We start from the raw sequence: 15045 nt of genomic DNA, 5'->3' as shown, positions 1-15045 counted from the left end.
TGGAGATTTTTTGGGTATTTTGGAGTTTTTTTTAGGTATTTTTGGGTATTTTGGTAAAAATTTTGAGAATTTTTAGGAATAAATTTTTTCCAAAATGGCATCCCCACAAAAATACAACCCTGTGTTATGGGAAATTTTTAGTTAGAGAGGAGCAACTATGCATTTTTCCTTATGGCACTTTGGTATAAGTGTGACAAGGATGCGCGATCACACGTACATGACTCGCTCAAGGAGAAAGTGGATAAAATCCGCACACTGCCTATACAAAATTATCCATTTTTTTATCCACTTTTTTACTCAGTCATTATCCAGTTTTTGACGCAGTTTTGGTTGGCAGGGAAGTATTTTACGATAAAGACGACAACCTCACGTTTACTAATGAAATAAAACATAAGATTGCAACGAAGCATGATATGCCAGTTTATTCTTAATTATATCGATATCCTGAGGTGCATAAAGCAGAAGTTGATAGTCGGATTGAAAACATGATAAAAGAAAACATAATTCGACATTCAAATAGTCCTTATAATAGTCCAATATGGATAGTTCCGAAAAAACTAGATTCTTCTAATAAACAAAACTGGCGTATAGTAATTAATTATCGGAAACTAAACGATATTACTATCGAAGACATATTTCCCATGCCAAACATTGATGATATTTTTGATAAATTAGGCAAATGCCAATATTTTTCTACCCTTGATTTGGCAAAGGGATTCCATCAAATAGAGGTTCATCCCGACGACGTTCCAGAAACCGCGTTTTCGACAGCAACTGGCCATTATGAGTTCTTACGCATGCCGTTTGGTCTCCGCAACGCGCCAGCAACTTTTCAAAGATTGATTAACAACCTATTGAAAGAATACATTGGTTCAATCTGTTTAGTTTATTTGGATGACGTTCTAATTTTTTCGACAAGTATAGAAGAACATTTAGAAGCAAAAGAGAAAGTATTAAAACGTTTGAGCCAAGCAAATTTGAAATTGCAGGTTGACAAGTGCATTTTTCTGCCAAAAGAAACTGAATTCTTAGGCCATGTTGTCACTTCTGAAGGTATCAAACCCAACCCCGAAAAGCTTAGAACTATAGATAAAATAGCTCTTCCCAAAACACAAAAAGAAATAAAATCGTTTTTAGGCATAACCGGTTTTTATAGACGTTTTATAAAAGACTATTCAAAGATAGCTCACCATGTTATTAAGTATTTAAAACAGTGTGCGAAAATCAATACATATGATAAAGATTATAAAAACGCTTTCGAAAAATTAACAACGTTAATCAAAAATGATCCTATTCTAGTTCATCCCGATTTCAATAAAACATTCACACTTGTAACTGATGCAAGCAATTTTGCGTTAGGAGCTGCACTGATGCAAGGAAAGAAAGTAGTATCATTTGCAAGCCGTACATTAAATGGCTATGAAAAGAATTACAGTACAATAGAAAAAGAATTATTAGCCATTGTTTGGGCAACGAAGTATTTCCGTCCCTATCTCTTTGGGCGAAGGTTTGTAATAAAAACAGAACATCGGCCCTTAGTTTGGCTTAACAATATCAAAGAACCTAATGCAAAAATCCAAAGATGGAAAATGAAGCTAAATGAGTTCGATTTCGATATAAATTACATAAAAGGAAAGGAAAACGTAATCGCTGACGGTCTAAGTAGGTTAAGATATGAGGCATCAAATAGTGAACTTGAAATGAATTTACATGAATTATTTGATGAAGATGCTAATACAGTTCATAGCGCAGAGAGCGATGATGCTGACTATATTAAAATCACAGAAAATCCTCTTAATATACTTAAAAAAACAAAAATTATGTTCAAAAATAAGATCAGACATAACTTAAAGGAGTCGAATGCGGGTGGTATTTTGAACTTTCTAAAAAATAAACTTCCTTCAAAAGGACTCGTAGTTGTTTTTTGTCCAAATATTGAGCTATACAAAGAATTCCAAATATTTTGCAACAAACAAACCCTGCAAAAGTCGCGAGTACTCCATGCATGCATGTATGGAGTACTCGCTATGGACCAACCTAGTGCTCCAAAATTAACCACAATTCATACAAACAATATGGTCCAATTAACATTGCGATGTCCTAGGACTGGACCATATACTCCAGCTCCGCATTACATCAGAGTAATCCATGTAGTACCCACAGTTAAATAAACATTGTGTAGTGATTACAATCGTTAAAAACGCGCAATGATCGGCTTACATAGTTCGTGTAGAAACATGAGTTGACCCATTGCTGCATTACAGTGGAGTATAATGGTAAGTACTCCAGTGGACCACATGATCCAACGATTTTTGCAGGGTAATGAGGGTTACGAGGAATTGAAAAAAAAAATTATTATTACCCGAAATTCAAAACACAAAATCCAGAATCATATCAATAATCAATACCTGTGAAGTTTGTAAACTTGCAAAACACGATAGGTCTCTGATAAAATACAGTTTAAACATTACACCCACCCCAGTAAAGCACAACGATATTGTGCATATAGATATATGGTTTCCACTACGAGGCACCATGTATCTGACAAGCATAGATAAACTTACGATGTATGTAACTGCCTCTTATTTAGAAGATAGAACTTGGGTATCAATACTTAAAGCACTAAAGGAGAGAATTCAGTATTTAGGGAAACCAGATCTATTAGTATTCGACAATGAACTAGATACTGCCGTAATTAGAGAATTTTTAAGAGAACAGGAAATAAAGTGGCATACGACCACAGCATATCTTAAAACTGGAAATGCAGATATAGGGAGGCTTCATGGAACCCTCAACGAACACATTCGGCTCATTAATGCGGATCCAAATAATAAAGATGATATTAGCGAAGATGTGCAAAAAGCAATAATATCATACAACAACACTATTCACACTACTACTAATTTTCCACCAATTGATTTTTTGAATAATTTAATTCCACAAGAAGAAATATCTAAGCTTTCACAAATAGTACATCAGAAGAAAGTTAATCGTATAAATGCTTTGAATCAGAAAACCAATAGAATTTATACAGACAGTTTTGCCAACAACATTGTTAATAATAACAGGGTTAGTAAATCAAAACCTAAATACAAGAAAATTGTTAATTATAAACAAGATGGAAATTATTTAGTATCAAACGATAACAAATTTAAAAAATTATATAAATCCCAAGTAAAACGAAAAACATGAATTATAAATAAAAAAAAAATTATTGTTCTTTTATATATATCAATGTACTAAAAAAATATATATATAAATACATATAGTATATAATGATAACACTGAACTATATTTCTATTTATAATATATTTATGTTCTGAATAAGCAGGGACTGCCTATTCTAGGGGTGGAGGTGTAATATATGGACCCATAGGTACCTCTGTACATACTTTTATACATACATATATTTACTTACTTTTAACAAGTAGTACATACATATTTCTCTTAACTAAGCTACATAGTTTTAAGAGTAAATATACTAAGACTATGAAGAGTAGTTTAAAGAGGAGAAATTAGTCGTAAGCTTTAGATAACTAAAGTTTTATAAAATTTACTGAAATAAAGAAGCCGAGTTATTTTCCAGACAGCAAAGAGTGCGTTTGTGTATTTTAATAACGTTAATATATGAAAACATTTTGGAAAACAGCGAAGTCGATCGTCCCCACTCTATTCATTATTATCTAAAATCGCCGTGTAAATGAATTTTATGAACAACCTTGCAAAAATCGTTCCCTGCAAAAATCATTGGATCATGTGGTCCACTGGAGTACTTACCATTACTCCACTGTAATGCAGCAATGGACCAACTCATTTTTCTACACGAACATATTGTAAGCCGATCATTGCTCGTTTTTAACGATTTTAATCACTACACGATGTTTATTGGACTGTGGGTACTCCATGGATTACTCTGATGTAATGCGGAGCTGGAGTATATGGTCCGGTTCTAGGACATCGCAATGTTAACTGGACCATATTTTTTGTATGAATTGTGGTTAATTTTGGAGCACTCGCTTGGTCCAAAGCGAGTACTCCATACATGCATGCATGGAGTACTCGCGATTTTTGCAGGGATGTGGTCCACTGGAGTACTTACCATTATACTACACTGTAATGCAGCAATGTACCCACTCATGTTTCTACACGAACGTATTATAAGCCAATCATTGATCGTTTTTACACTGCAAAAATCGCGAGTACTCCATGCATACATGTATGGAGTACTCGCTATGGACCAACCGAGTGCTCCAAAATTAACCACAATTCATACAAACAATATGGTCCAATTAACATTGCGATGTCCTAGGACTGGACCATATACTCCAGCCCCGCATTACATCAGAGTAATCCATGGAGTACCCACAGTCCAATAAACATTGTGTAGTGATTACAATCGTTAAAAACGCGCAATGATCGGCTTACATAGTTCGTGTAGAAACATGAGTTTACCCATTGCTGCATTACAGTGGAGTACTTACCATTAAGCCGATCATTTCTCGTTTTTAACGATTGTAATCACTACACAATGTTTATTGGACTGTGGGTACTCCATGGATTACTCTGATGTAATGCGGAGCTGGAGTATATGGTCCAGTCCTAGGACATCGCAATGTTAATTGGACCATATTGTTTGTATGAATTGTGGTTAATTTTGGAGCACTCGGTTGGTCCATAGCGAGTACTCCATACATGCATGCATGGAGTACTCGCGATTTTTGAAGGAATGTGGTTCACTGGAGTACTTACCATTATACTACACTGTAATGCAGCAATGCAGCAACTCATGTTTCTACACGAACGTATTATAAGCCGATCATTGATCGTTTTTAACGCTTGTACCCTGCAAAAATCGTTGGATCATGTGGTCCACTGGAGTACTTACCATTATACTCCACTGTAATGCAGCAATGGGTCAACTCATGTTTCTACACGAACATATTGTAAGCCGATCATTGCTCGTGTTTAAAGATTGTACACTACAGGATGTTTATTGGACTGTGGGAACTCCATAGATTACTCTGATGTAATGCCAAGCTGGAGTATATGGTCCAGTCCTTGGACATCGCAATGTTAATTGGACTATATTTTTTGTATGAATTGTGGTTAATTTTGGAGTACTCGGTTTGTCCATAGCGAGTACTCCATACATGCATGCATGGAGTAGTCGCGATTTTTGCAGGGTAATCCCTACACGATGTTTGTTCATGTGGGTACTCCATGGATTACTCTGATGTAATGCGGAGCTGGAGTATATGGTCCAGTCCTAGGACATCGGAATGTTAATTGGACCATATTTTTTGTATAAATTGTGGTTAATTTTAGAGCACTCGCTTGGTCCATAACGTGTACTCCATACATGCATGCATGGAGTACTCGCGATTTTTGCAGGGGTACATCCCTGCAAAAATAGTTAGATCATGGGGTCCAGTTATGTCATTCTGGAGTACTTATCATTATACTCCACTGTAATGCAGCAATGGACCAATTCATGTTTCTACACGAACATGTTGTAAGCTGATCATTGATCGTTTTTAACGATTGTAATCACTACACCATGTTTATTGGACTGTGTTGCCATGTGGGATTACTCTGATGTAATGCTGAGCTGGAGTATATGGTCCAGTCCTAGGACATCCCAATGTTAATTGGACCATAATTTTTGTATGAATTGTGGTTAATTTTGGAGCACTCGTTTGGTCCATAGCGAGTACTCCATACATGTATGCATGGAGTAGTCGCGATTTTTGCAGGACATATCGCTCATCTGCTGCAACGTCGTCATAACTCAAAAAACACAATTTTCCAGGAGAGCCATTCAAAGATTTTAACTGCCATATGTTGCGCATATAAAAGAAAATATTTTCATTTTTATACCACGTTCTAAATTTTTAACTGATCACGAAGATTTTTTTATACAACATAGATTATGATATTGGGCACGTTTATATGTTATTAACTCAAAAGTCATGTTTTTTGAGTTATGACGACGTTGCATCAAATTAGCGATATGTACATTTTTTCATCAATAAATACTTCACTTTTTCAGTTTTATATAGAAAGTGGGCGCTGTAATCGACCGATTTTGAAAAGGAAATTATATCACAATATCTTCAACCGTTTTCGAAGTCGATGCAAGGATTTCGAGCGGCCACGCCCACTTTTTCAAAATAGTTACAGTTTTTGAGGCAAACCTTACGAAGTTCATCATATAAAATGTTAGCCTTGAAGCTTTATAAATGACGGAAATATCCCGTTATATATTGAATTACCTCAGAATTAGAATTCATTTTTAAATAATATTTATTTTTTACAGTCGCGGACAGTAGTATGTTAAATTTCATTACAATACATTTCTCTTGAGACTACCGATTTACGGCTGACTTAAGTAGGATATCAAAAAAAATCGCTGGGCGCTATCACCGATCAAGTCGATAGTGGCTCCGAAAAACCGGAGTTTTTTCGTGAAGTTCCCACCCCAAAATTGTCATATTTCGTATTTTTATAGTTAATCCTATTAAACATCATTTTAGGTAAAATAAATTTAATAAATCCATTACCTATTTCCGAGGCTAGTATCGTTTGCGTTATTGTGAATTTCTACAGGTTCTTCTGACTCTTTCTTAAATGCTGTAACCCGAGCAGTGGTATGCTTTGGATTTTCCTTTTCAATCGATATGCTCCATGAATCCGTAGATATCGTAACACCCAAAATTTTTGCACCGGTTTTTACGCGAGCTCTCACTGTAAACGAAGTAATATCTGAATCTTGCGTTTGATGAAAAACTACTGGCACATAAATTTTCGACATAGGATATAAAGCGTTTTGTGGCAAAAGAAATGTTAGCTGTTCATCAATACGAATTTCTTTAAATGGCACTGTAGCAGCAACTAACGGGATATGAGCAAACGTAGTCAACGGCTGAATCTGAACTTTAGGCTCACATTGTTCAGTGCCGCGAGGAGAAGGTTCAAATACGCTGTACGATGCTTGTACAACTCTGTGTGGAAGTTTCTGCGAGGTATTACTGCTCCCTCTTATTGATGGATGTGCTGGCCACCATACTTGCGGAATGATCACCTAATAAAAATTAACACAGCTTGTTATTTTAGAGCAGGAATTAAAATAAAGAAAATAGACCTAAACGATAATAAGTATACAATGGAACAAGTTTTTAAGATCGTATTTTTATAAATTGTTTTTTTTTTTCATTTCATTAAATTTTAGCTTTTGCATTTACAGTTGCAGCAAAGTTATTTGGTCAACATTTTTAAACAATGAATAAACATCACATGTAACACAGTGGATTAGAATTTTCATGTTGTTGTTGTTGTTGTTGTTGTAGCGATTAGTTACTCCCCGAAGGCATTGGGGAGTGTTATCGATGTGATGGTCCTTTGTCGGATACAGATCCGATACGCTCCGGTAACACAGCACCATTAAGGTGCTGGCCCGACCATCTCGGGAACGATTTATATGGCCACATTAAACCTTCAGGCCATCCCTCCCTCCCCACCCCCAAGTTCCATGAGGAGCTTGGGGTCGCCAGAGCCTCGTCTGTTAGTGAAACGGGATTCGCCGCTCGAAGGTGAGGTTGACAATTGGGTTGGAGAAGCTATATATTGCGCTACACAACCCCTTGAATCCCTTAGAATTTTCATAATAAGCTTTTATCACTAGTTACTATTCTATCTCTTTCGTATTGATTTCAAGTGGCACTTTTAACATTGTGATACCCCTGGGAGTAAAAATCCAAATCCCGTACCTGAATTGTGCGCTAGGCGGGACCTGCCCCGTTTAAACGTTTTCCAATGAAGCATCCACCAAGCCTCCGATGAGATCTCCTTTTCCTGATGACGACCACGGCAAACATTCAACGGACTAAGATTTCAAAGACCATCATTTGAGGGCATGTACCTGGAATTTTCAAAACGCTTTAACGTGAGTACCTGTCAATGGAAGACTCCACGGTGTCAAACACGGATCTAATTGCGTGATCTATGGCCCAATTATCGGCTCCATGTTGCCAACCTCAACATTTCATAGCCGAATCATTGGTAACAAATTAGCTTATAATCGGGTGTTTCAATCACAAGGTCTTATCTTGGTATGATATGGAGTGTACCCAAGTTCCCACCATTTTAAGGATAATGGCATCCGGTTGTAAAGCAACTCCACCTTGACTTCCATTACTATTCTATTTCAAGCACAAATATTTCGCTGTAACATGTTCTGACTCTTTGGCAAAATGCAATCAGATACAAGATGCAACTCGACTATTTTAATACAAGTATTAAGGGATGTGAGCAACCTGTTCTTAGCACCGGGAATAATAATAAACCTACATCACAAGTAAGGGACTGTGATTCAACCACGCCAACACATCATCATTGAAATGTCCGTAACGGAAAATTTAGCCTCCACGATGTAACATCTTCCAAGCTCACAGAGTATATTAACTTTGTTCGCATAACGGTAATCCGTAACGGCATTAACTAATCGAGATAGATATAGACTTCTATCTATTCTATCAAAATGATCTGGGGGCCTACTCTGTATTGCGATGCGAAAGAAAAAATACGCGAAATCGCAAAATCGGTACTCTGCATCTTGACATTCGCATATATATTTTGACTTTCGCATTCACATTTTGCCCATTCGCAATTTTTCTCCCTTTTCGCATTGCCGGCACTCTGTAAAGCGAAAGCGAATGTCAAACAGCATTCATTTTCGCATTTTTCTTGCTACAAGTAATAGGCATTCGCATTGTTCAAATACGTAAGTATTAATTGATGATTTTATAAATTGATATCTTTATATTCATTTAAAAATATATAGGACAACTCAAAAAACAAAACAAACACAAAAGCAACAATTTGTAATCCTAGTGGACTTAAAATACATAAATAAATAACAATTAAATCGAAACCACTTTTTTATAAATCATTTTCATTTTGAAATCATGTCATTTTTTATTTGTTCTCTGATACATCTAGCAATATTTCCCATTCTATGATTTTCCACGTTTTCTGTATTTATCACGTTCACTTCTTCCAGTTCAATTTCTGAACTGGGAGGATTTCTTCATTTAAATCAATCCTTTCTTCATTTAAATCGTTCCATAATGCTACAGAATCCTTTTTTTAATTTGTTCAACAAAAATTAATCGTTTGCCGAAATTGTAATCGCCTTGTTTCTTTTGTTCTCTTTCTTTGAGTTTGGTCAGTGATGCATACTCAAGCAAAAAATTAACGAAAAATAAAAAAGCGACATTGTTAGCGATGCGATAGCGCTACAGAGTTCCAATTACCTTTCGCATCGCAATTTAATTTCGCATCGCACTGCCTTTCGCATCGCAATACAGAGTAGGCCCCCTGGACGAAAAAAGAAATTCATTTAGCCATGTCCGTCCGTCCGTCCGTAAACACGATAACTTGAGTAAATTTTGAGGTATCTTGATGAAATTTGGTATGTAGATTCCTGGGCGCTCATCTCAGATCGCTATTTAAAATGAACGAAATCGGACTACAACCACACCCACTTTTTCGATATCGAAAATTTCGAAAAACCGAAAAAGTGCGATAATTCATTACCAAAGCCGGATAAAGCGATGAAACTTGGTAGGTGCGTGGGCCTTATGACGCAAAATAGAAAATTAGTCAAATTTTGGACAATGGGCGTGGCACCGCTCACTTTTAAAAGAAGGTAATTTAAAAGTTTTAAAAAAAATTTTTTAAAGTCAAATTTTAAAAAAATATTTAATATCTTTACAGTATATAAGTGAATTATGTCAACATTCAACTCCAGTAATATGGTGCAACAAAACACAAAAATAAAAGAAAATTTCAAAATGGGCGTGGCTCCGCCCTTTTTCATTTAATTCGTCTAGAATACTTTTAATGACATAAGTCGAACAAAAATTTAACAATCCTTTTGAAATTTGGTAGGGGCATAGATTCTATGACGATAACTGTTTTCTGTCAAAATGGGCGAAATCGGTTGAATCCGCGCCCAGTTTTTATACACAGTCGACCGTCTGTCCTTCCTCTTGGCCGTTAACACGATAACTTGAGCAAAAATCGATATGTCTTTACTAAACTTGGGGTTTAATAAAGTAATTTTAAAAGTTTTAGTCGAGAGTGATGAAACCTTGAAACGTCAGCGGTCCATGGATGAATCCAACCCCACGGCACCGAAAAGGGACGCGGTCTTTCGCCGAAATTGCCAAGGGTCGGCAGATCATTGGCATTATGGACGAGAGCAGCGAAGATGGCAGGATCCCGAAACAACAGTGGAAGTGGATCGAGGCCGCGCTCGCTAGGGTGGCTGTTAAGGTTAAGAAAGACAACCCTGGTCCACCGCCATCTTACACCGATGCAGGGTGGTTCCTGGGCAACGCCAATCTTCCTGTTGGAATGCAACAATATTCCAGTCAGCATGTCATGGGAATCCGGCAGTGCTAAGAGTAGTGTAATGAGGATACGCCATCACAAGGCATAAAAAAGTAGCATGACCTGTGTTGTTGGAATGCACCGGATTCCAATCAGCTCGATGCCTGACCCATAAGATTATACTGCCGGAATGCATACGATTCCGGTCAGTGACTCATGAAAAAGCATGTTTTTTACGTTGTTGGAATGTACCAGATTCCAATCAACACAGTACTGTCTTGTTCCTTCCTAATGATACATGTTGATAAATGTTCCTCCATCCTTAAACGAGATAGTTCCTGTTTTTATGGAAGAAATAAAATGCCGGCAAATTAAATTAGCTTGTATCTCTTAAATTAGATAGGCAAGTATTGCATTACGTATAGTGGTAAAATTACATTCAAGACTGATACAGCTATACAAGTCATTGTAGTCCGCGCACCAGATAAGAAGAGGATTATTTTTAGCAAAGTTTCGTCGACAAAGGGGTAAATAGAAAGGAACGTAGTGTCTGGATACTCTAGGGGGAACCGCAAAAAACAAGCGGCTGAGAAGGTCCGCAGAATCAATATCTCCAATAATGAGCTTATGGATGAACAATACCCCCAGTAATATTCTCCGATTTTCCAGAGTGGGTAAGTTAATAAGAAGAAGTCTACTTCTGTATGGAGGAAGGTGGAGACTTGAGTCCCAATTAAGGCCGCGCAATGCAAATATCAAAAATTGCTTTTGAACTGACTCAAGACGCTTTATATGTTTTTGAGAAATAGGGGACCAAACGCATGAGCAATACTCGAGTACTGGACGAACCAGCAATGTGTAAAGAACCTTAGTGAGGTACGGATCATCGAACTCTTTAGCCCATCTTTTAACAAATCCAAGTAAACCCAACGCTTTGTTGGCAATAGATGAAATATGCATGTTAAAATTCAATTTCGGATCAAAAAGGACACCTAGATCATTTGCAATAGATATACGCTCCAAAGACGTACCATCTATTACATAACGTTTCAATGCTGGCTTCACTGGGTGAAATGTCATATGCTTACATTTAGAGCAATTTAATGCTAGTAAATTTGTTGTGCATAAACATTGGAACGAGTCCAAGTCGGCTTGAAGAAGATCCAAGGAACTCAAATCGGTAGGACAGTAAGTGTAGCAAAGTTTTCCATCATCCGCATATATTATAGTATGGGAATATAATATTGTCTGTGGCAAGTCATTAATGAAAAGGGCAAAGAGCAAAGGGCCTAGATGACTTCCCTGGGGTACGCCGGAGGAAACTCCGAACGATTCCGACAGATTGCACTTGAACAGGACTTTTTGGGTCCGGTTAGAAAGATAGCTTTTCAGCCACATTAATAGGTGAAACGGAAAGCCCAGTAAATCAAGCTTATGAATAAGTAACTCATGGTTGACGGTATCAAATGCTTTGCTGAAGTCCGTGTAGATGACATCCGTTTGCTTGTTCGCTAAAAATCCTTCCATAACTATAGAGGTGAATACCAACAAATGTGTAGTGGTTGACCTTTGACGAATGAAACCGTGTTGGCATGGAGATAAAAGACTAGAACACTGATATTGGAGTTGACTGGTAACAATCTGTTCAAAGAATTTAGGAATGACTGAAAGTTTAGCAATACCCCTGTAGTTTTCAACTTTTGACCTACTACCTTTTTTATGCAGGGGTATAATAAAAGACTGTTTCCAAAGTGCCGGGAATGACTCAGATCCCAGAGATACCTCAAATAATTTTAAAATAGGCTCATACATGTTTTCGGCGCAGTACCTAAGCACGCAACTAGGAACACCGTCCGGTCCCGGAGAAAAGGTGGGCTTCAAAGATTGAAGACTTATGGCCATTCAAAGTGGTAATAGGGCAAATTGACCTTATGGCCGTTGACCTTATGTCACCAGACCATCACATTAATGCATTGTCATCGGTCCTTGATACGTATGCAAAGTTTCAAGTTAATCAGACTTTTAGAAACCGGTGAAAATTAAGCTCAAAGATGCCGTTACATACATACATAGTAGATAGATACAGGCCAAGCTAACATAAACGTGTTAATTAATAAAAAAAGGGCTCCAGTATGCTCTTTCGTAGATGTGCCATGCATCCACTTCTATCATTAATAAAGGAAGCGTTTTTCGCATTATGTGCAAAGTTTCAAATCCATTCAAGTGGTAATAAGGCCAATTGACCTTATGGCCGTTGACCTTATGTAACCACACCATCGTATTAATGCATTGTCATCGGTCCTTGATACGTATGCAAAGTTTCAAATTAATCAGACTTCTAGAAACCGGTGAAAATTAAGCTCAAAGATTCCGTTACATAGATACAGGCCAAGCTAATAAAAGCGTGTTAAAAAAGAGATGAAACATGGTAATTGGATTGGTTTATTGACGCAAAATATAAATTTCGAAAAAACTTTGTAAAATGGGTGTGACACCTACCAATTAAGTAGATGAAAATGAAAAAGTTCTGCAGGGCGAAATAAAAAGCCCTTGGAATCTTGGTCGGAATACTGTTCGTGATATTACATATGTATATAAATAAATTATATATAAATTGAGGGACTAGTTTGCGTTCAAACAGACAGACGGATGGACAGTTCGTCATCCTGATTAGGACTTACAATTTTGAGATTCGTGAAAAACTTAATATACATTTTCATGAAAGGTATAAAAAAATTGGGTCTTGCGGTAAATGTCATTCAAGAAAGAATCGGAGCATTCACGCCTTGGCAGCCACGTCACTGTTGACGGATAGAAATTAGAGACTGTGAAGGATTTCGTCTATTTGGGAACCAGAAAAACAATGTGAGCTTAGAAATTGTGGCGGTTTACTAACTAGCCTTTTTACAATAGTCAATGAGAGTCATTTTACTTCAGAAACCATCATTTGTTGGAATAATTCTGCCGACAAAGAAGCCCACAAAATCATGGACGATCGTGAGTTCACGCCCCGGACAAAGCAACATCAAAATTTTAGAAACTAGTTTTTTTCAATTAGAAGAAAATTTTTTTAAGCGGGGCAGTATTTGCCAAGCACTCCGAGTGTATTTCTGCTATGAAAAGCTTATCAGTGAAAACTATCTGCAGAGCTGTTCAACACCTATACACTTCTAGCACTTTTGTTTTTGTTTTGCCCTGAAGAACAGGCACAGATACAAATTCACACTTTGAATATAAAAAAAATTTCATAGCATATGGGAGCCCTCACATATAAATTCGATTCATATGAAAGTGCCTGAATTTCATATGAAAATGTAAAGAAAAAGCACTTCCGTATGAAGCCAAGGCACTTCGGTAAGATACTCAAATTTACAGTAACAAATTGACCACAAACATTTTTTTAAAATATTGTAGCACTGAGAAAAACTTTAATTCAAAATTTATTCATTAAGGGGACTATCAAATTCTTTAAACATTTAAAATAATTTTTTTTTTTTTTTGCATTTTAAAAGTTTCAGGGTACATATAATTTTGTATTTCAGTTGACATAGGGCCATTTTATATTAAAGTTTTTCTAAGCGGGGTCGCCCCTCGGCAGTCATTTAGCAAGCACTCCGAGTGTATTTCTGCCATGAAAAGCGCCTCAGTGAAATCTCATCTGCCTCACAGATGCCGTCCGAAATCGCCATAAAACATGTAGTGGGTCCCGTCGCGATAATTTGTATGAAAAATTAAAAGGACCCCGACGCAAATTGGAAGAGAAGCTCGGCCTAAATCTCTTCGGAGGTTGTCGCGCCTTACATTTATTTTATTTATTTAAAATTTTTATTTTATTTTACTCTTTTCAATTAGCTACTGCCAAAAATAAAAACATGAAAACTTTTCCACAGGCAAAAGATACTTCAAACTTTCTAATAAAGCAGAACGGTTTTCAAGAAAATTTCAACTGTTTTGAAATACATTAACACATATGTTACAGTGAACTTTCGTTTATTTTTTCTTGAGAACCTTGCAAAAAAAACTAAAAAAAGAAGTACTTGTTGATATGTGTTAACATAAAAACATGTATTCCAATGCTTTGTGTTTCCAGTTAAAATACCCTAGAAAACGATGTGCTTTATAAGAATAGAGCTGTAATTTCAGTCTAGCCTCATTTAATTCGCTGCGTCCCTCCACAAGAAAAGTGGAAGTAAATTCTGCTGGTGTGAAAGTTGTTTTGTTTATATTTTTGACAGTAAGTACACAAAATTAAAAAATTGTTATAAAGACATGGAAGAGTTAGACACATATCTACATATTAATTACTCTTAACTTTCAAAGACGAGAAAAATCGCCAAAACGAGATATGATGAAAGGCTTAACTTATTCGTATTTCGGAAAACTATCATCACAGTATTTTTTATTTATTTGTGTCAAATATGTAAAACAAAAGCCAAAACGCCTCAGATATACTTCTTTTATATTTTCCATGAAAGTTGTATTTGGCTAAATCATTTTTTTATAGTAAAGTAAATAAAATAAAAATGAAAAATGCAAAGCAAAGCTTATGTCAATTCTTCTGTTGAAGACATGATCCAATTTTCGGACTAATTCCGCCGCCCCCCTCCGTCTGGCAACACCCGGCCAGTACAGCCAAGCGCAAGCAGCACAGCC

General features: G+C 36.6%; 1 protein-coding gene across 10 annotated transcripts in view; it reads right to left on the bottom strand.

Annotated features, from left to right (window-relative positions):
- Positions 1-15045, bottom strand: part of dtn (transmembrane protein 132C dtn) — a 597671-nt gene that overhangs the window by 346595 nt on the left and 236031 nt on the right. For all 10 annotated transcript variants that reach the window (XM_067782100.1, XM_067782098.1, XM_067782099.1 and 7 more), the window contains exon 4: positions 6561-7081. In XM_067782100.1, coding sequence (XP_067638201.1) covers positions 6561-7081 — 521 coding nt within the window. The remainder of the gene's footprint in view (positions 1-6560; positions 7082-15045) is intronic.

Source organism: Eurosta solidaginis, chromosome 4 (genome assembly GCF_040869045.1).
Source record: "Eurosta solidaginis isolate ZX-2024a chromosome 4, ASM4086904v1, whole genome shotgun sequence".
Classification (NCBI taxonomy): Eukaryota; Metazoa; Arthropoda; class Insecta; order Diptera; family Tephritidae; genus Eurosta; species Eurosta solidaginis.
Note: the sequence above shows the minus strand (reverse complement) of the source record. Positions and strands in the feature narration are given on the sequence as shown.